The sequence below is a fragment of the Hypomesus transpacificus genome, unplaced genomic scaffold (assembly GCF_021917145.1).
Source record: "Hypomesus transpacificus isolate Combined female unplaced genomic scaffold, fHypTra1 scaffold_472, whole genome shotgun sequence".
In the NCBI taxonomy this organism is placed as follows: domain Eukaryota; kingdom Metazoa; phylum Chordata; class Actinopteri; order Osmeriformes; family Osmeridae; genus Hypomesus; species Hypomesus transpacificus.
The window spans coordinates 23760-44425 of record NW_025813988.1 but is presented as its reverse complement, the minus strand read 5'-3'; the positions used below and the strand labels follow the sequence as shown (position 1 = coordinate 44425).

Sequence of the window (20666 nt, the reverse complement as noted above, 5' to 3'; positions counted from 1 at the left end):
TATGAAGATCTTAGCTTAGATCTAGACAGCGGCCAACAATATCTGCTAGCAAACCTGTAGTTGCATAAAATTACAAAGGCCTATTTTGAATACCAGCGTCCCACCTGAGTAAATAGGCAACTTGAAATTAAAATAGCCTACGTGATAGTATAGGTGCCAGGAGACGTAGAAAGCTGAAATATGCCTTTGGCCTACAGTACTGACTGTTTTAACTGGAGTGGAATGGGCCATACAATTTGTGTGCGCATTAGTGTCAGAGAGAAATAAAGATCGAGAAATACTCAGTTTAGTCTCTCTCCCTCTCTCTCCCCCCCCCCCCCTCTCTCTCTCTCTCTCTCTCTCTCTCTCTCTCTTTCTCTGTCTCTCTCCTCTCTCTCTGTCTCTCTCTCTCTGTCTCTCTCTGTCTCTCTCTCTCTCACACACACACTCTCTTTTCATCATCTCCCTGTCATGACCGCCCGCCCCTCCTACGCTGTCTGACCGTGCATGAGCGGCGGCGCCGAGTCTCGCGCAGTCCCGCCGGTCGCCAGTGGACTACCCGGGCGAAATATAGATGGCTGCGGCTCCAGAGAGTGAGATAGACCGTCGGCCGATCCGGAGAGCCCGGTCCAAGAGCGACACCCCTTACATAAACGAGGCACGGCTCTCTCTGCACCTGGAAACAGGTAGGCATCACGTAGCCTATTGACTCCGACATGTCTGCGTTGTCCGCTAAATGTGGATCTGCTTTGACCTGTAATGAGGCGTTTGATGGCAAATCTATATCTTGCAGAGGAAAATGGTCATTATGATTAACAGTTTAAAATAGTGCTTGCCTTATTCAAAAATGTTGCCTAGCTGACGTGATTTGGTGACCAGGATATGTATAGTGACTCATGCATTGTAACATGAGCATATCCTCAGTTCAGTGAATGGCTGTACCCTTTGGGGAATATGCGTAACTATTGAGAATGAGGTTATCTTCTTGAGTTGTAGGCTGTGACAAAGCACGTCTTTTCTGGATCTATACTGGGTCTACGACACAGCCGAGCAATCAGCGTTGCATTATATTTTGGGTTGCACATTTTTCCTGCGATTGCTTTCACCTATAGGCTGCTCACTTGTAAGGAAATACAGTTGGACTTGTTCTACGAATAGTTTTTGCATGCAGTACAGTGCTCCTGCAAGCCTACTTGGGCAAGATGGAAACAGGAAAGATAAGTTCGCCATCAGGCTTGTCGGAGAACCATGTTTCTATAGTTACCATGGTGATTTTCCCTTTTAATGATGGAAGCGAGTACGTACAACCGTTCCTTTGCCTGTCTTCGGGCTACTTGTAAATGCAAACTACGGATATTGTCACGGTGCAATTTCAATGTTTTAAACCCACGCGTTTCTATGCAGCCTAAAACCTGACAAATGCAAAGCCGCGTCCCATGCGGAGCTGTCCACCATCGAGGTGCTGAATTTGCCACTGACCAGGAACGCAGTCAGTTCAATCGCAGCAGATTTACGTGGAATTCTAGGCTGCAATCGATCGTCACATTGCTCCACACGCGTCTAATGTGTATCTATATTTGATGGTCTACATACAGGCAAGCTGTATAGCGTCTGTATCATATCCCCCACCCCGACGTGACAAATCCTAGTCACATGGTGTTGAGGGTAGACCTTATTTTCCATCTCGGACTGATGCCAACTCCGAGTCTAGAGACCTTACGCCTCCATTGTTCTGTGCCTGCACCGTCCAGGCATTTTAATGACGGATTTTATTATAATGACATCTGCATTGCTGAAGACATGGAGCTAACAGCCAGGTATATGTTTCTCATGGACATGTTCATGGACTCGGTCTTTCCGTGTAGCTTTAGAGATCGCTTCTTTTTCATGGTTAAGAGCCGTTAATTACCGGCGGTCGGCGGGCCCACTGTCTGGATCTTGTTCGTATGTTTATGTTTCCTTTTGCCTGAACCCACATCTTCCTTTGATGTCCCAGTGCACGGTTAGCTCTAATGACCGTGCAATCCCCCACACTAAGCGTGTTTGTGTGTGTGCGGGTTTGGGATTGGTCGCATCAAGAAGCAAAGCAAATCTCAATACGGTTTGGCCATCTGATCATCTTTGTCCATGGTGAATTTCATACTTACGTATGGCATTGACTCTCTTCTTTTTTTTTTTTTACTCTCCAGCTCAATGTTGAACGCAGCTGGAAACAAGGTCAATTGGGTGAGAGCTTAGCATTGTCCCCGAAGACCAATATCTCTCAACACAGTCATTATCCTCCTCTCAGAGTAAACAGAATGAGACTTCAATAAGAGCAGGAGAGAAGGAAAGAGAGAGAGAGTGTCTTAGTTAAATAAGCCTCTCAAACAGCATCGTGAGATGGTGATAATGAAATGAAAACGGCAGCCTCTTTTCTACGATATTGATAGTCGACCAGAGCTGATGTTATTAGGAAACCACAACATGAGACGAGCAGTGATCTGTTGAGCGTGCTTGCTTTGTGGGGGACGTCCAGACTGTTTTGTTTTCCGGCTTCTTGAACATTCTATTTGAGAGGGAGTTGCTGCGTTTGAACACAAGGGCCACTCCAGCAAGCACCTCACACAACTGGCACGCGCACGCAAACACACACACACCTATTGTCCCGTCGACACGTCGACAATTTGCCCGACTTTGAGGCGCATGCATCGACTGTGTCGACCTGGGCCGAATATAATAGCAAAAAACAGGAAGTGCAACTCTCGCCCGCAAGGCATAGGAACACGTCCACCGCTCCGATCGCCACTCCTTCCCAGAACCTAAAAAGACCCCCCTCTCTCCAAACTCCGAGACCCCCATCTCACAGAACACACCCAGACCCCCAAAACCATCGCTGAGACAAACGCTTCACCGATACAGGATTTATGAACCCCGCACACCCAAAATTCGACTCGTGGATGTCATGTCATGACATGGATGTCATGGCTTCTGCCACCGTCTGGAGCAGATGCCATCGACCCTGGGAGGACAGACAGGGAGCGGAGCCGGAGGTTCCACTGTAGATTGATGCTCCGCGCCGTTTGTCCACACGCACACACACAAACACACTCCGGCATACACACACACACACGTCCACGCGTAGGCATACACACGCACAGACACGTACACACACGCAGACACACACGCAGACACACACATTCAGTGCCGGCTGTGTCCCTGCCACTTTGCATTCAGCTCAACAGAAGCCTGAGAGCGTGTCGTGACGGAGGAAAGCGAGGGCGTAGGGGGAACAAAGTCTCCGTATCGCTCCCTCCCTTCATCTCTATTGTCCTTTCGAAGAGCATTGTGTCCTGGCACAGCCCCAGAGTGTCTGGGAGATGTAGTCCAGGCTGCCCATGTACGCAGTCAGAAAAGGAAGACGGCGGGACTTCAAAGCCGCGTGTGCTTACGATGTGGCCGCGTGGCCGCTGCCATGCATTGCCGACGGAAGACCGTGTCCGCACTCAACGAAAAGGGGATCAAATGAGAGCCCTTTGTACGAGTCCATAACCTTCAGAAGGGTCGCGTCGAAAACCTTTGTGGAAACAAGAGTCACCCGCGATGGAACGGCGTTGGGGGGTCGCGGAGGAAGGGAGGGGGGGAGGGAAGGAGGAGGGAAGGAGGAGGGAAGGAGGGGTGCGGGGAGTGGTATCACTAAGAGTGAAGAGATCCCCCCCACAATTTGGATGTTGGGTGGTGCCCATGCTGTTAGATGTTAGCAGTTCCCCCCAACCCAACCCGCCATCCATCCTGCGACCCAACGCCGTCTAGAACGCCCGAAAAGCCTTGCGCGAGACGCCCCCCGATGCTCATCTTTTCCGTTGGGAAACGAACGACTGCAGGACTTAAACGACACCTTCGCAGAGCTGGCCTAATCCATCTACATGCCCAACTTGTCTACCCGCCTGTTCCTGCCAATCCAGCCAGAGGAATAACTCAGCACGTTCACATAGCACTCGAGAACCAGACGCCTTCCCTCCCCCGCTCGCGCCGAGACGATGATCCAACGAGGATCTGCGCGTTTGGTCGAGTCGCAGAAGCACGCAGGTGGCCTGAATCTTCGAATCGTCAGACGAGGGGGCTGAGAGAGGTGGAGAAGGGGCTCCGCCCGACCCGCTTCTTACGCCTCCGACGGGGCGGCGTCTCTGCGTATCCGTCGCCGAGATCAAGAGCGCCACGTCATCGTCATCGCCCCCCCCCCCCCCCCCCCCGTCTGGCGCGCGCTCTCGGCTCCGAGACGAAATGAGCTTCGCCGCGGACCACTACTGCGGGGGTTATTCATCTCTCGGGGCGCTTCGTGCAGACGGGTGAGGAACAGGACGTGTGCGTCGTCGAAGCCGGATGGACAGCCGTGGTGGACTTGGGTCGAGGAACAGGGGGAGAGAGTAGGCTGGGCACTGGCTGTCGGATGTTGGGTTTGCAGGCTGGGAGGGGACGATGCTGGCTTCCAGGAAGCCATGACTCAGACGAAGTGGCTCTGGCATCATAGCTACAGCTATGTTCAAATCACAGAGACCCGTCCTCATGTTGCATGCGAACAGCCTGGCCCGACTGTAAACACACACACACACTCACACACAAACACCTCACGCGCATGTGAGAGGTCGCTCGAGGGTCACTCTCGCTCTCACACACGCTCTCGCTTGATGTTCTTGTTTCATGTTATCGGAATGCTCAGTAGTAATCATAGTTGGTCTTTACAAACCCTGTGCGTCTCACCTTACATAACAATGCTCATATTCCATACTGACATACACATTTCGACACCAATCCGAGCCCGCATTGGAATCTGAATCAAATCCATTTGGAAAAGATGAGGGAACAAACTCCAATGTCGTTCCAGCCTGCCTACCGCACCTCGTCCCGTATGTTTGTTTTCAAATATACTATTTCATTTGTAGACGTCAAATATACAGCAAGTCAATGTCGATTCACGGTTGCACCACGGTCACATTGCACTCGTACGGAGATGGGATCGGGTTCATGTACACGGTGGGTATGGACTACATGGCTAGACCTAGTCTAGTGCAGTAAGCATGCCTGTATCAACGAATACTGTGCCGTGCCCTCGAGCGCCAACGCTGTCTGCTATCTCTGACCCAGCGCGTCTGCACTGAAGTGACAGGCACACCTGTTGAGTCGGGGGGGGGGGGGGGCGTGGGCGGTGGGTATGCGTGCGCGCGCCCCGTGACGAGATCGGACCTGTCTTCCCGTTCGTGTTGCCGTGTGTGTGTGTGGGTGTGTGTGTGTGCACCCGTGTGCCTCCAGGTTTGGACCCCCCGCTCCGCGGTGCGTGTCGGAGAGACCCCGACGTGACAGACACGCTCAGGCACGAGGCCTCTCCTTCTCCCCGCGGCACCCGGAGCGAGCCCCTGCCAAAGCCCCTCAGCACCCCCTCCGTGCTCGTCACACGGGCCGGGTGTGTTCGCACCGCGCGTGCCGTTTCTGCTTGTGGCATGTGGGCTCGCGCCAAAGTATGCTTCCAGGTACGCTTTCTTGTCATGCGCGCGTGCGTGCCGTGCGTGCGTGCGTTTTTACTGGACGTACGCACACGCGCAACCCCCTACATTGCTGTACCTCTCAGCTGTGTGTTTTTTCTTCTTCTTCTTCTTCTCTCCACAGGCGTGACGGAAGTACTGCATGAGTCATTGCGGCAGTCTGAGCAGAGCCGGGGGTCAAAACACACAACGGAGCGACGGAGCCGTCTCACTGGTATCTCACTTGACAGACTATTTGCAGGGTGCTGTGCCTTAGCGCACATTTGGCACCTACGCCCACACACACACAGAGAGAGAGAGACGCGGACCACACACACACACGTTCCGAGGCCGTTCTCTCCTCTCGAGCACCGTATCCAACGTGTAAATAAAGGGTTTGAGGTTCAATAGGTACCGCGTGCTGTCAGCGTTCGACGGACTCGGCCGGTTCGACCGAAGTTCTTTGTTGTTTACAGAGCACGTTATTGCTGATTGTGGCCACTCGATAGCTGGTCTGTCTGTGTTCGATTCTGTTTGTCTAGGCTCCAGGTTCCCTTGGTCCCCCTGTTGGTTTAAATGCTGTGTGTTGCAGAGGAAACATCCCCATACTGTCTTCCCAGAACTGGGAAGAGAGTGTCTCTGTGTAGCCCTGCCTCTCTCTGTTTCTGTATGTCTCTCTCTCTCTCTCTCTCTCTCTCTCTCTCTCTCTGTGTCTCTCTATGTCTCTCTATCCATCTGTCTCTCTGTCTCTCCCTCTCTCTCTGTGCGTCTCTATGTCTCTCTATCCATCTGTCTCTCTGTCTCTCCCTCTCTCTCTGTGCGTCTCTCTATGTCTCTCTATCTATCTGTCTCTCCCTGTCTCTCTCTCTCTCTCTCTCTCTGTATGTCTCTCTATGTCTCTCTAAACATCTGTCTCTCTCCGTCTCTCTGTCAGTGTCTCTCTCGCTCTGTATGTCTCTGTATGTCTCTGTCTGTCTCTATCTGTCTCTGTCTCTGTCTCCCCCCCCCCTCTCTCTCTCTCTCTCTCTTTCTCTCTCAGTGCTACACAGTCCTGGCACAGTGCAGGAGCGAAGCATCAGCTAAATTTAGACTCCTGTATTGTAATACTCTGGCTGGCTTACCACCCCTAAGACCTCTGCGAAGCCGAACAACAACAGACGCCACGACTGTTGGGTTCGCCGGTTTCGCGGAATTGGGGCAACATTGCTAATCCCAGGTGTGAAATGGATACGTGCGCTTTGCGCTTTTTGCCGCTCTATTCACTGAGTGCTATCGATCAGAGTCAAACCCGTTTTTTGAATTGGGAGGGGGGCTAGTAAAAGTTAGGGGACCCCCCTCCACACACTATTGGGGACCCCTCCCCCCCAGACATTACACAATTTGAACATTGTGCACCCCCCCCCCCCCCCCACCCACACACACACCCCAAGCGTGGGAAGAGAAACCAGTGTGTCTCCGTGTGGGGCCCGGCGCCTCGCAGATTGTGCTTGTTCTCTCCGCAGAGGGAATCTAAGGGAGCCGTGAGTCATTGTCTGTTTCACAGTCAGCATGTGGAGGTGGGGGGTGGAGGGGGGGGGGGGGGGGTCGGTAGGGGGCTTTGTTCCACGCCGTTGTGTAACATTGTAGCCTACACATGTAAAAGCTCACACAAACACACTTGCACGGAACATGTGTAAAATACTGTACATGTTATGCCTGCATATACGATTCATCGACACAAACGCACTTTGCGCACGTGTATGCACTCACCCCAGACACACGCTGCACGCGCTCACACAGGTTGCTCGGGTTCACCATGCGGTCCACCATCTGACCTAATACACGATGGGGGGGGGGGGGGGATTACACAATGAGTCAGCTTTGATAAAGGCTGCGTGTGTTGGTGTGTGTGTGTGTGTGTGTGTGTGGAGGCGGGGGGGGGGGGGGGGGTGCTCGCTTTGTGGGACAGTGTTGCTTTGGTTGCAATGCATTGCCTGCGGCTGCGTTCGCGAAAAGAGCTTCCCTTGAGCACAGTCACAGATGTTGTCGTCTATCCCCGCCTGCTGGTGACAGTGTGTAACTAACTACAGATCGTAGCTGCGGCATATAAAATATTTGAGATTACCTCTCATTTTGATTGCTGTTTTGCGTGTGTAGCATTTCTGGCGGTTCCAGAGCGTGTCTATGACTTTTGTGTATTGTATAATTATAATATATAAATGTGATCTTAAATGGTTGTGATACATTGTGATTTTGGATGTGGCCTGCATTTGGCCACCGCTGTATTTAAAGAGGTGCGCAAACCAGCCTTTAGGGGGCAGTAAAGGTCCATGATTTGGTTGGCCAGGGCTAATCTACTGTATGGGGCCCCCTAGGTTAAACTTTTAAAATCTGTTTCAAGGTTATACATGTGCCCAAATGCATACGTGTTTGGAGAAGGTAGGTAATTTGTGCCTTGTGTAGATCTACAAGTGCTTGTGAATAGACAGTCTCACCTTCTCCCTTGCATTAATTATCAACGTGTTGTTTACCCTTTCCAATAGCACGCGATTTTGCTCATGTGAGTTTAATTCATATAGCCTAACATGCTCTAAATAATGAAGAACTGTACAAGATGCGGCTGATATTCTACTTCTGGATCGTCGTTATATCCATGCGCAAAGTGCGCGATTTGCTTGTCCCGGATTGGCCAGTTTTACAGGTCTAGGGGGTCGCCACTACTAGTGTTGCGGACAGTTCCAAGCCCCTTCCATCGGAAAGGGATAAACACATTTCCGCAGTACTACCTCGCTATTGCCTGGAACCATGGCGGGTCGTGGAAACGCTGATTTCAGCTCATGGTACGACTCTGAATCTAGGGAAGAAACACCCTCTCCAGTCATGTCCGAGGAGAAGCCGAGAAAGAGGAGAGCATTCTGCTTGGTACGGATGAAGTCCCGCGGCAGAAGCCAAGAGCGGCAGCACCAACAATCCGCGGCAAACAACAACAACATTCCGTTCATAATCAATTGCCAAATTGGCAAAGAGATTAAGCATATTTGTAGCAACTGCCGAAGAATCGATCCTCAAGAAGGTAAGTAGGCACTCGTTGCCTACCAGGAGCTATGGAGAATATTTTGATCGCGTTTTATGTCATCCATCTCTTTCGACCGCTCCCTTGCTTCTGACTACCGTAGGCTGTATTCACATGGGCGGGATATGTGCAACGGCCTGACACATACGAATAATTAATACGAACTGAATGCAGGTTTTGGGGAAGGTTTACGGACCTTCGAATAAAGCATTTCCCTACAACTGTTTGGGGGTTATAGGTTAGATAGTCCATGCGTTGTTATTATGATAGACCACTGTGCATAACTGTGTTATGGACGAGGAACATTAAAATGTGACCGCTGGACCTTGGCTTTTTGCACACACGTTGTTCAACTTTTTGCTGGTGAATCTTTAAGTCCTAAATCCTTTCTATGGAGCCCCGCCGCGTCTTGACGGAGTTAAGCACACCTATATCCCTTTCTTGCATCAGTTCGGCTGCCTAATCGTATAGCCTATGCGAAGTCCAAAACCGTTACTTTAAAGCTGGATATGTTACTTTAAAAACGATCTAAATATTAGTGGACTTAAAATGCCACAATAACAAACATAAAGCCATTATTCCATAAAAGAATATAACCCCTCGGTGTTATCTGGTGATTCGTACATGAAGCGCCAACCCTGGGTGAGAATTTAAGTAGCCTTAAGGCACACCCTCTCTGTACACCATACTACTAAGGTGTAAGATTCTTTCACATTTTTATCACGATACTCATACTCACGATTTGTTAGAATTCTCTATTCATCATGATACTCTATAAATACACCTCGATTAACTACATGTTAAGACAGGTATCTTGCCAAGCGTATTTACATGTATTCGTTTGGAAGTATTCTGTGTAGCTAGTTTGATGGTGTGTGGTTTCATGCATTCTGTACTCTGGTTACTAGAATGTCTTTCTGATGTAATATTGGCTACTGCAATGTTATACTGGTTATTACAGTATAATGCAACTCGTTACTGCAGTTGAATTACATGTCCATACATTATAAAGCATATTACTGCAACGTGATACTAGGTAATCCTAAACGGGAACAACAGCTCAAGACTGTATGTCTCAGTGCCATGAAAAGACTACTGCTGAGGTGTGTGTGTGTTTGAGTGTGTGTGTGTTTGAGTGTGTGTGTGTTTGAGTGTGTGTGTGTTTGAGTGTGAGCATTTTTTTTTCACTGCCGTTGACATGGGCATCATGCCATTTTTCCACGGGCTTCTAAGGAGGAAAGCTCGTGTAATGGGAAAAGTGGAGTTTAAAATGGAATTCTAACACTAGGATGGCATGGGACCCAGTGCCGATGACGTGGTGACGAGATACCCTGGCATGCAGTTTAGAACAGATGAAATCTCATGACTGGGAGAGACTGTTTTGGATATGAATGATGAAGGGTCATCCACTGGCATCAGTCACATTGTGTTGCCTTAACCCTTCTTATTCAGGCCATCCTCATGTGATGTTCCCTGCCGGTAAAAGACCGATACACCGTTGTGTGACATTCTTCAGTGGTCCTTTTTTTAAGCCGTTTTCTTTTTCCTATCCTCTTTCTATAAGCTGAGGAGGTGGAACGTCTGGCAGCGATGCGCTCTGATTCGCTAGTGCCCGGCACACACACCCCTCCTATTCGCCGGCGGAGCAAGTTTGCCACTCTGGGGCGTATCTTCAAGCCCTGGAAGTGGAGGAAGAAGAAGAGCGAGAAGTTCAAGCAGACCTCTGCCGGTAAGACTCTAGAACATTCTCTGGAACCTGTGCACGGCTCTGTCTAAATGAACCTTCCTCCACTGTAAATTCAATTAGGGATGTACACCTGTGGCTTCCTTTTCAAATCAAACCGGAAATTGTTTTGTGGGGAGTTATCAAGCCTTTATAATGCTTTCCTTTTACGGCACACAGTAAAAAAGACACACACGCATAGGTCTGCGCACGCACACACTCACACACACACACACACACACATCAACCCCCCAGTGATCCTGTATTTTGAATTCAAGCTGGTTCCCCAGCTGCCAGTGCGTTTTTTTGCACCTCCTCTACATGCATCAATGTCACACACACACACACACAGTTTCTCACCCCGTGCATGTTACCACCATACTGGTCCTCCAACCATATGGTCTCCTTGGACCCTAGCCATAAATCTGTTATGATTCAGATTGTTTCATGAGCATTGTATGCATGACCCATCAAATCTGGCCAGTTTAATCAGCAAACATTTGGACCACGTATGACATAAGATATAAAGTTAAACCATTTAACACACCGGCCATGATTAATATGGTTATAGTGTCCCTGATACTGCTGTTGACTGTAGACATAGCCTTGATGAAAGTGGCCTATTGTAATCTAAAAGTATTTCATCCTCATATCCGGTTCATATCCCTGTGTGTTCATGTTCAGTTTTGGAGAGGAAGATGTCCACTCGCCAGAGCAGGGAGGAGCTGATCAAGAGGGGAGTGCTGAAGGAGGTCTACGACAAAGGTGAGAGGTCACCTGCTGTGGCTGCAACGAAGGGAGGGCTACGGAACGTTCTAGAGGTTCAAGACTCATCTTTATCTTTCTGTCTCTCTCTCTCTCTTTATCTCTCTGTCTCTCGTTCTGTCTCTCTCTTTATCTCTTTGTCTCTCTCTCTCTTTTTTCTCTCTGTTTATCTGTTTCTCTTTCTGTCTCTTTCTCGCTCTGTTTCTCTCTCTGTCTCTGTATGTCTCTCTCTCCTTCTCTCTCTCTCTGTGTCTCTGTATGTCTCTCTCTCCTCTCTCTCTCTGTCTCTGTATGTCTCTCTCTCCTTCTCTCTCTCTCTGTCTCTGGTGTGTCAGATGGGGCAGGGCAGGCCATGCGAGAGGAGGTGAAGTTAGAGAACGGCCGCTCTCCTGTAACGGGCTCTTACCCGTCCGACTGTGACGGAGCAGAGCTCATGGATGGAGCTACTTCCTCCTTAGGTATGACTCCAACCCCTTCCACCGAAAAGGCTACTCCCCGATTGGTTCATCCTCACCCTGAGACGATCTCCGATTGGTCGATTCCTTCCTCCAGGCTCCGTGGAGTTCCAGATGTGCGGCGAGGGGGCGCGCCCCTCGGACCTGACCCCGAAGACCAACCAGACACCCCCTGCTAAGAAGTTGGGGGCGTATCCAGGCAACGGCACCGAGTCGTCATATCCCAAACCACCCACGCTACACAAGCAACCGCCGGCCTTGCCCCCGAAACCTTTCAACAGGCTTCCCAACCTCATCTCAGGTCTGATCCAGCACTGTGGGTGTGTGTGTGTGCTTATGTATGCGTGTGTGTGTGTGCGTGTGCGTGTGTGTGTGTGCATTGGCGGGGGATCATGAGCAGGAGATGATGAAAAGAGTCTGTGTGTGCATACCCGCGCGCGTGTGTGTGTGCCCCTGGCCAACTAACCGGAACATGTTTTCTCTCATTTCTCTGAAGACGGAGGTCCGGTCAAGCTTCCCTGCATGGCAGTCAAGCTCTCCCCCCCCCTGCCTCCCAAGAAGCTCCTGATCTGCGTGCCTGCGGGGGGCGCCGAGCCCTCGCCCCTCGGCCCCTTCCAGAAGGGCCCCCCTCCCGCCCACGGCTCGCTGGGGGGCCACTCTCTGCAATACGGGACGCTGCCCGTCCCCCTGCACACCCCCAGTCGGATCATCGAGGAGCTCAACAAGACCCTGGCCCTCACCATGCAGAGGTTTGAGAGGTGAGCTAACGTGGGGAATACTATAGTATTATCATGATACTATATATACACATCTACTATACATGATATATAGACATTAAGTTATATATTCACATCTACTATACATGATGCTATATATACAGATCTACTATATATGATGCTATATATACAGATCTACTATACATAATACTATATATACAGATATACTATACATGATGCTATATATACAGATCTACTATACATAATACTATATATACAGATATACTATACATGATACTATATATACAGATCTACTATACATAATACTATATAATCGGATCTACTATACATAATACTATATATACAGATCTACTATACATAATACTATATAATCGGATCTACTATACATAATACTATATATACAGATCTACTATACATAATACTATAAAATCGGATCTACTATACATAATACTATATAATCGGATCTACTATACATAATACTATATATATACAGATCTACTATACATGATACTATATATACAGATCTACTATACATAATACTACATAATCGGATCTACTATACATAAGACTATATATATACAGATCTACTATACATGATACTATATATACAGATCTACTATACATAATACAATAATACGTATATATAGTATTATGTGTAGTCATATCTACTATACATAATACAATAATACGTATATATAGTATTATGTGTAGTCATATCTACTATACATAATACAATAATACGTATATATAGTATTATGTGTAGTCATATCTACTATACATAATAGTATTATGTGTAGTTGTATCTACTATTGTTTGTTTGTTTATTTGTATTTATACAATGATTAAAACAATATAAAGATACAAAAAAAGAGAAAAGAAAAACATGCAGGTAGGGCCAGAAACCTATGTGGTTTTTCGTGGGCCCCACCCCAGAAACGTATCAGTCAATATTACACATTAATCAAACTAAACAACATTTTCCAAGATAAACAAATGAAATAAGTCGAAATGTTAAATAAATAAATATATGAAATAAATTATCTATATGAATTATAAGTTCATTTCACGTGTGAAACAAAAGTAAATACAAAAGAGTAGTAATAGTATTATGTATAGTCCGTATTGATGTATAGATACGACTATTATAGTATTATGTATAGTCGTATCCACTATAGATAGTACTATAATATGTATATATAGTATTATGTAAAGTAGATACGTTTATAAAGTATCATGATAGTAGATCTGTATATATAGTATTATGTATAGTAGCTCTGTATATATAGTATTATGTATAGCAGATCTGTATATATAGCATTATGTATAGTAGATCTGTATATATAGTATTATGTATAGTAGATCTGTATATATAGTATTATGTATAGTAAATCTGTATATATAGTTTTATGTATAGTAGATCTGTATATATAGTATTATGTATAGTAGATCTGTATATATAGTATTATGTATAGTAGATCTGTATATATAGTTTTATGTATAGTAGATCTGTATATATAGTTTTATGTATAGTAGATCCAATGATCCTCATAGTCATCCTGTTGCCATTGTCTGGATCCCAGTGCCTGCATAGCATTGCAGTGGATTATGGGTAGTTGGAGAGAATTGTTCAATCCTCACTGGGCGAAGACCTCATCAGCAGAGTAAAATTAGGATGACAGTGTAGCCTAAGGCTGGATGGTTGTGTGTTTGGTCTTTGGCATGGTTATCTGTAGGTAGTAACCCGGAACACAGGAACACAAGAACACAGCACCAGGATGTGAACCCCCCCCCCCAGACATACAGAGATGTCGTATCAAGCGGCCTCCCCTTAAGCTTATTGTTACCAGGAGATAAACAGATGCCATGGTGACAATAGGGCGAGATACAGGGCTGTCGTATCTTCCTTCGTCAGTGTCGCCTCGGCATCACCTCCACTTCTTTCAAATGGCCCGGATCTTTCCATCGACACGTTTCAATAGCCCTGTAAAGAAAAAGAAAAAAAACACAAATACAACCTCAATCACATTTATCACATTTATTGTTTATTAAAAACAACCCTCTGTCCAGCGCTCCCCTCGCTCGCCAACCAATGGCTGTGCAATTTTTCTCTTCTTTTTCACTTTGGGCTCAGAGGACAGAGAGTAGGAAGGCAGGTCTGTGGTATGTCCTTTGTCGTCGAGTCGTTTTTTGGACACATTACATTCAGCCCCCCAACTTCCTGCTTGAAAAAAAGAATTGGATGACATGTCAAAATCAAAAACGTTTCGGTAGTATTTTTGTATTCACCCCTCTCCTGCGTTTCGATTGGTTAACGGCTATCACGTCGCTGTCAGATAGGCCTGCCGCTGTTTTTCCTGCACTGTGTCACTGAGACTCGGCCAGTGTGCTTTGGCTCCTGTAATAGGACTTATCCGTTGTCTTCACATCCTCCCTACCATGTTCCTGCGTCACTCCCTGCCAGCACTGGTTGAGTCTGAGGGGTTTGAACTGGTCACCGGGGTTACCGCGACTACCTCTGACACACTGAATGAACCTGTTTTTCTCAGGTTTAGTGGACCGTGTGTGTGTGTGTGTGCATAGGCCTACTGTGTATGCACTACGACAAGTAGTGTGTGTACACCGAGTATATGTGTATAGTATGTATATTGTGTACATTGTGTAGATTCCCTAGTTAGGCACTGGGAACGAGCCACTCCCCTGTAGAGAACATACGCTGCCTTCACGGCACGCTGAGCTTGTCATCCCTGCGTGACCTCTGACCTGTCTGATCGACTCCAGCACCATGATGCATGCCGTTCCCACGGTGATGGTCGACTGCGACGACAACAAAGAAAACCGACCCGGCGAGGCGGACTACGAAGACCTGCCCGGCATGTATAAGGACGAGGACGAGGAGGAGGAGGAAGAGGAAGAGGAGGATGATGACGAAGAGGAGGAGGAAGATGAGGATGAGGACGATGATGATTCACTGTTTACAAGTAGGTGTCTTTTCTGTGTTGTGTCTTGGGTGCATCCGGGTTGCACCGGGTTCATTGTTCCTGGAGAGACCCATTTCCTGTTCCTACAGTAGTCACAGTTGGGATCTGTAGTTTTATAGCTAAACCCAGTTCATGGGGTTCTTCAGTAAGGGCATTGTGTTCCATTCGCTGAACCTACTTAATTATTTTCCACCGACAACATGAAGATGAAAAGTAGCAATAATTTGGTTATTGAATAGCACCTACATATGTCATTTAACACACACACAAGTTGATCCACACCAACCCCAATCGCCCAGTGAAGCTCCATTCTCCCTGTTGCGTAATGAGAGGTGAATTATTCATCGCAGGCCCATAGCGCGTATGAAGTATTTAACAAACACACTTAGGGAACTGCTCACGAAATGATTCGCTTCGGTCGCAAAGTAAGCCCCCGGCTGAAACGTTGCTTTTGACTGTCCCGCGTTTCCCCGTGTGTCTTGTGCAGGCACTCTGGCGATGAAAGTGTTGAGGAAGGACTCACTGGCCATTAAACTGAGTAACCGTCCGTCTCTGCGAGAGCTGGAGGACAAAAACATCTTGCCCACGCTGTCTGACCAGGAGAGACTCGAGTCACGGCAGCAGATCGGCACCAAGCTGACACGGTGAGACACGCACACTCCCACACACACACGCTCCCACACACACACACACACACACACACACTCCCACACACACACACACCATCCCTAAAGCCGAGTCCAAATATGATGTCGCTTGTGAGGTACGCGGCCCCCCCCCTGCGGCCTGCGACGGACATGACCTGGCTACTTACGGCAGGGAGATGAGGAATGGGATCTCATGGGAGAGGAAGCAAGCAAGGCTGAGCCACCTCAGAGAGAGAGAGAGGGGGGGGGGGTGGAGAGAGAGAGAGAGAGGGCCGGGAATGGAGAGAGAAAGAGAGAGGGGGCGGGGTGGAGAGAGAAAGAAAGAGAGAGAGGGGGGGGTCGACAGAGAGAGAGAAAGAGAGAGAGAAAGAGAGATAGGGGGGGATGGAGAGAGAGAGAAAGAGACAGAGAGAGAGAGAGAGGGGGGGGGGTGGAGAGAGAAAGAAAGAGAGAATGGGGGGGTGGACAGAGAGAGAAAAAGAGAGAGAGAGAGGGGGGATGGAGAGAGAGAGAGAGAGAGGGGGGATGGAGAGAGAGAGAAAGAGACAGAGAGAGAGAGAGAGAGAGAGAGAGAGAGAGAGAGAGAGATGGAAAAAAGAGGGGGTGGACGAGCACACACACACTACCTCCAGCCCACATCCACCATGTCTTTCCATGCACCCTCCTTTTCTTCTCCCTCCATCGCCTCCCCCTTTCCTCTCCGTTCTCCAAACGTCTCCCGGACCCCACACACTTCCATGAATCACCGTGTCATTTACTGTGACGAGTAAATCTCAAACACTCACGGCCCCGCCGGCCGACAGAACTGTGCTCTGACGTCAGTGGAGCTGGATCTGTCCAGACCCTGCAGATATCAGATCCAACACGGCCCCGTCAGACAGGATGCTGTCTGACGCGCGTAGCTTTAGGGTGTTTTGTGGCTCGGTGTGTTTTGTTGCTTGGGGTGTTTTGTGGCTTGGTGTGTTTTGTTGCTTGGGGTGTTTTGTTGCTTGGGGTGTTTTGCCGGCGGATCCGCTCGCTGACTTCTGTTGTGTTCTCCCAGGAGGCTGAGTCAGCGTCCGACAGCAGAGGAGCTGGCGCAGAGGAACATACTCAAACGTAAGCTACTGACGCTGGCAGACAAACACACGCGCACACACATCAACACAGACACACACATACGCGTAGACATGCCGAGAAACACACACAGACGCACGCACAAACGTAAACACAGGCACACCCACCCATGCGCACAGACACAGACAAACACACAGACACGCACAAACGCACACCCTTGCCCGAAAACACGCGCAAAGCGCAACAAGGCCACCTTGGCGGCGCGTTCCAAGAAAACGGACGTGTCTGAGAAGGACTAATAAGTCCTTTTGTCCTTCGAGTAACGACGGCGTTCAGAGTGAACCAGCCCCTCTCTTTGTGTTCGCAGCGTGCACTGAACTGGAGGAGCTGGAGGAGAAGAGGGAGATCAAGAGACACTTGAGTAAAAAGGTGAGAGACATGAAGCAGAAAGGGAAACGCCCCTCATGACCGAGAGACACTTTGGAGTGTGAGCCGACCTGAGGGGTCGCGGGTGGACGACAGACCACAGCGGGAAATCGAACCCCGCCGCTACGGAGACCTGTATCCGTTAATCGGTTGGGGGGGGGTCGGGGGGTCATGAAATGGCAGACAAATAGGATATGTCATCACATTAGCTGTTATGAGGTCAGGTTGCGACATCCTCCACCACCGTTGCACGGCATGAACGGTTCGCATTTCGCTGTGTGGGCGTGCGTGTTTAAGTGCCTTTAACGGTCAAGTTGATGGGCGCGTGAGAGGCGCAATCTTTACGGTGTCGCACCGGAAAACAGCTGCCGCTGTAATCGATATCTCCCACCTCGGGAGGCTTGGATCGATACACACACTTAACGACAGCCCCCGCGGAGCACGGCTCATCGCCTTGTCTTTCTCTCCCCTCCCCACGCAGCGGAGATGTTGTAACCTGATGTCATAACAGGTCATGCGACGACACATCCCATTGTCTGCCATATGATGACCCCACCCCCCGACCCCTCAACCCACGAACGTATACAGGTCTCCGTAGCGACGGGGTTCGATTTCCCGCTCTGGTCTGTCGTCGACCCCCGCCGTCCCTCTGGTCTGCTGAGACCAGGCTGTGGGCTAGTGTCGACTCTCTTTTCTCCCCCCTCCCCGATATCCTCCACCCCCTTTCCCTCCCCTCCAGCTGAGCCAGAGGCCCACAGTGGAGGAGCTGAGGGAGGCTAAGATCCTGATCCGCTTCAGCGACTACGTGGAGGTGGCCGACACCCAGGACTACGACCGGAGGGCGGACAAACCGTGGACGCGGCTGACTCCAGCCGACAAGGTCTTTGGGATGTTTAGCCTTTGCGCTCAGGGGGCGTGGGGAAAGCTCTAGAAGTCTTCTATGGGGGACTCACTGATTGCGTCCCAGACAATGACGAGGAGCTAATGAGTCGGCTGCAGGGATGTTTTTGAACAGCTTCGTTGGTCGGAGAGGGCTTTCGGTTTCTCCCAGTCCTCTTGCTGACAGCGGGTTCTGTTTGTCCCATGCAGGCTGCCATACGGAAGGAACTCAACGAATTCAAAAGCACAGAGATGGAGGTGCACGAGTCGAGTCGCCATCTAACCAGGTATCTCGTACGGATGGTTCACACACACGCGCACGCGCACACAGACGGACCTCAGCCCTAGAGAGAACCTGTAACTTTGTGCCTGTGTATATGTGCTCCACAGGTTTCACCGACCATAGGGTTCCTCAGTGAGCTCTCGACCATGTTTGACACCCCTGGGACAAGGACCCGTGGCTGGACTGTAATCCAACCCCCACCCATCCCCCCCCCCCCTCCCCCCCGGACCAGAACCCAACCACACCAGGTCTGGATCGCCCCCTGGAGGGCTGTAGTCACAGACACTACTCCCCCCCCCCCCTTCCCCCAGCTGGTCGTGGTCAAACGGGTCACTAGGTGCTCGTGTCGCAGTCTGTGGTCCTGGAGTAAAGCTGGACCACGCAGGAGGCAGGAGACGCTGACGGCCTCCGACTCCATCCTGGCTTTTCACCGTGTGGTGGGATTTTACGGACGACTCGTTCTTCGAAACAGCCTTTTGGTATCGTTTTTATTTGGATAACAAAAGAAAAAAAAGAGGCGGCCAATGTTTACTTTGTTGCACTTCTGTTAGCGGCAGTGCTTGGAGAAGGGTGTTGAAAGCCCTGCGTCGTTACGGCGTGCGTGCCAATGGGACTCGTGAGGGGAAACGTTTTGGGTGTTGTTTATCCCGAGGTGGCTGTACTGTACCTGTTTTTTGTGTGACCGTTCTTTTTTTCCTCCTCTCTCTCTCTCTCTCTCTTTCTGTAAGAGAGAGAGAGAGAGAGAGAGAGAGAGCTGAGGGAAACTGGTCCTACACTAAGCCAACCAAGGTCTTCAACACCCACATACTTTGTTTTATGCTGTCCAGTTTCATTCCGTCACATCTATTATATTCATATGAAATGTAATTGAATTTGTGAAAAGGCCTATTCCCCCCCCAAAACTGGATAAATACAGTTCTATGTAATGTTATCGATGGTGACTCATCACATTACAAATGTGAATCTACCTAGCAATAACAGCAACTTCAACCAACCCTTATATCCTGGGCTGCATGCAAGTGTTCCAACACTTCAAACATTTCAGACAGCTCCCCGCCCTAAACCAAAGTTATTTGCAACAGCGTGGAGTTGTCCATCTTGAATGCATCCCAGAGAATAATAATTGTAGAATTCTGCCACCCACTGTGTCACTGTGCCTACAGTGTTGTTTACAGGGAAGATGTTGCCAAATTTCTATTGCTTCAATGGTATTTTGATACAGCAGGCCATAGTATGTATGTTTTCTGTGGATAGTTGTGCAGAACTTTGTTTAATGACGGGACTTGACACAGACCCGTTGCGGTAAATGGACTGTTTGAAACTCACAATTAATTCGACATACTCGAGACAACCACTGGGAATTACGATTCAACTTGGCGTGTTGAATTTAGCTCCGTGCACCAGGCGAACAGGCTCATTTGATTGGTTTGTTAAGAGCAGACGTTGCCTGTCTGATGCGATGTGTAACAGACGGTGTGTACAATTTAAGGTTCGCGAGAAATGAGAAACCCAAACACGTTCATTGTTTACAACCTGCCCACAGTCAGTGCATCGATGGTCTTGATCCTGTATTCAGAGAGCCCTTTGACCTGTTTCTGTGTCATGGCCGTTTGTGTGTACAGGAACCAGTGATGTGATGGTGTCTATCTGTTCGGTAACTCTCCAGTGTTTACGCAGAAAAGAAAAGAAACATCCAATTATAAAAAGGTATGTACAGGTAAAATAGGGATTTCTTTTTTTTTTGCTCATCTTCATTTTGTAAGAAATGAGGGAAACTGCATGTGATTAACTTCTTGTGAATCTTCTATTATGTATGCAGTTTCTTACATAAAGGAAACTTAGGAGAGCATAACCCTTCGAAACCTCCTCGACTGTTTTTTGAAATCTAAATCAAAGAGTTCCGGCAGCAGTACAAGATACTTCAAGACTATAACACAGAAAACGTACAATTTCTTTTTTTTTTCTATTATTCATTTAACATTTTATTATTAAATAAACAAATCTATGGCGGGCCACAAGGTTCAGAGATATCTTCAATTGAATGGTGAAGCTGAACACAGATATTTATCAGCTCACGGTCCTTTAGGAGTGTCTCCTGTTAGATACTGAACAAGTATTACCATGACAAATATACTGTACAATCCATGTCATCCATCAGTCACTGGAGCAGTGAGTTCCATAAACATCC

At 48.6% G+C, this 20666-nt stretch overlaps 1 protein-coding gene across 1 annotated transcript; it reads left to right on the top strand.

Moving 5' to 3' along the window:
- The first annotated feature begins 514 nt into the window (after window positions 1-514).
- Window positions 515-18686, top strand: LOC124465327 (phosphatase and actin regulator 1-like). The gene is made up of 13 exons (XM_047017049.1): window positions 515-665; window positions 10094-10258; window positions 10937-11017; window positions 11353-11475; window positions 11570-11773; window positions 11969-12230; window positions 14988-15187; window positions 15675-15831; window positions 16877-16932; window positions 17258-17319; window positions 18056-18196; window positions 18406-18482; window positions 18586-18686. The coding sequence occupies exons 1-13, from the start codon at window positions 554-556 to the stop codon at window positions 18599-18601; spliced, it is 1656 nt and encodes a 551-aa protein (XP_046873005.1). The 5' UTR covers window positions 515-553; the 3' UTR covers window positions 18602-18686.
- Window positions 18687-20666: the final 1980 nt, after the last annotated feature.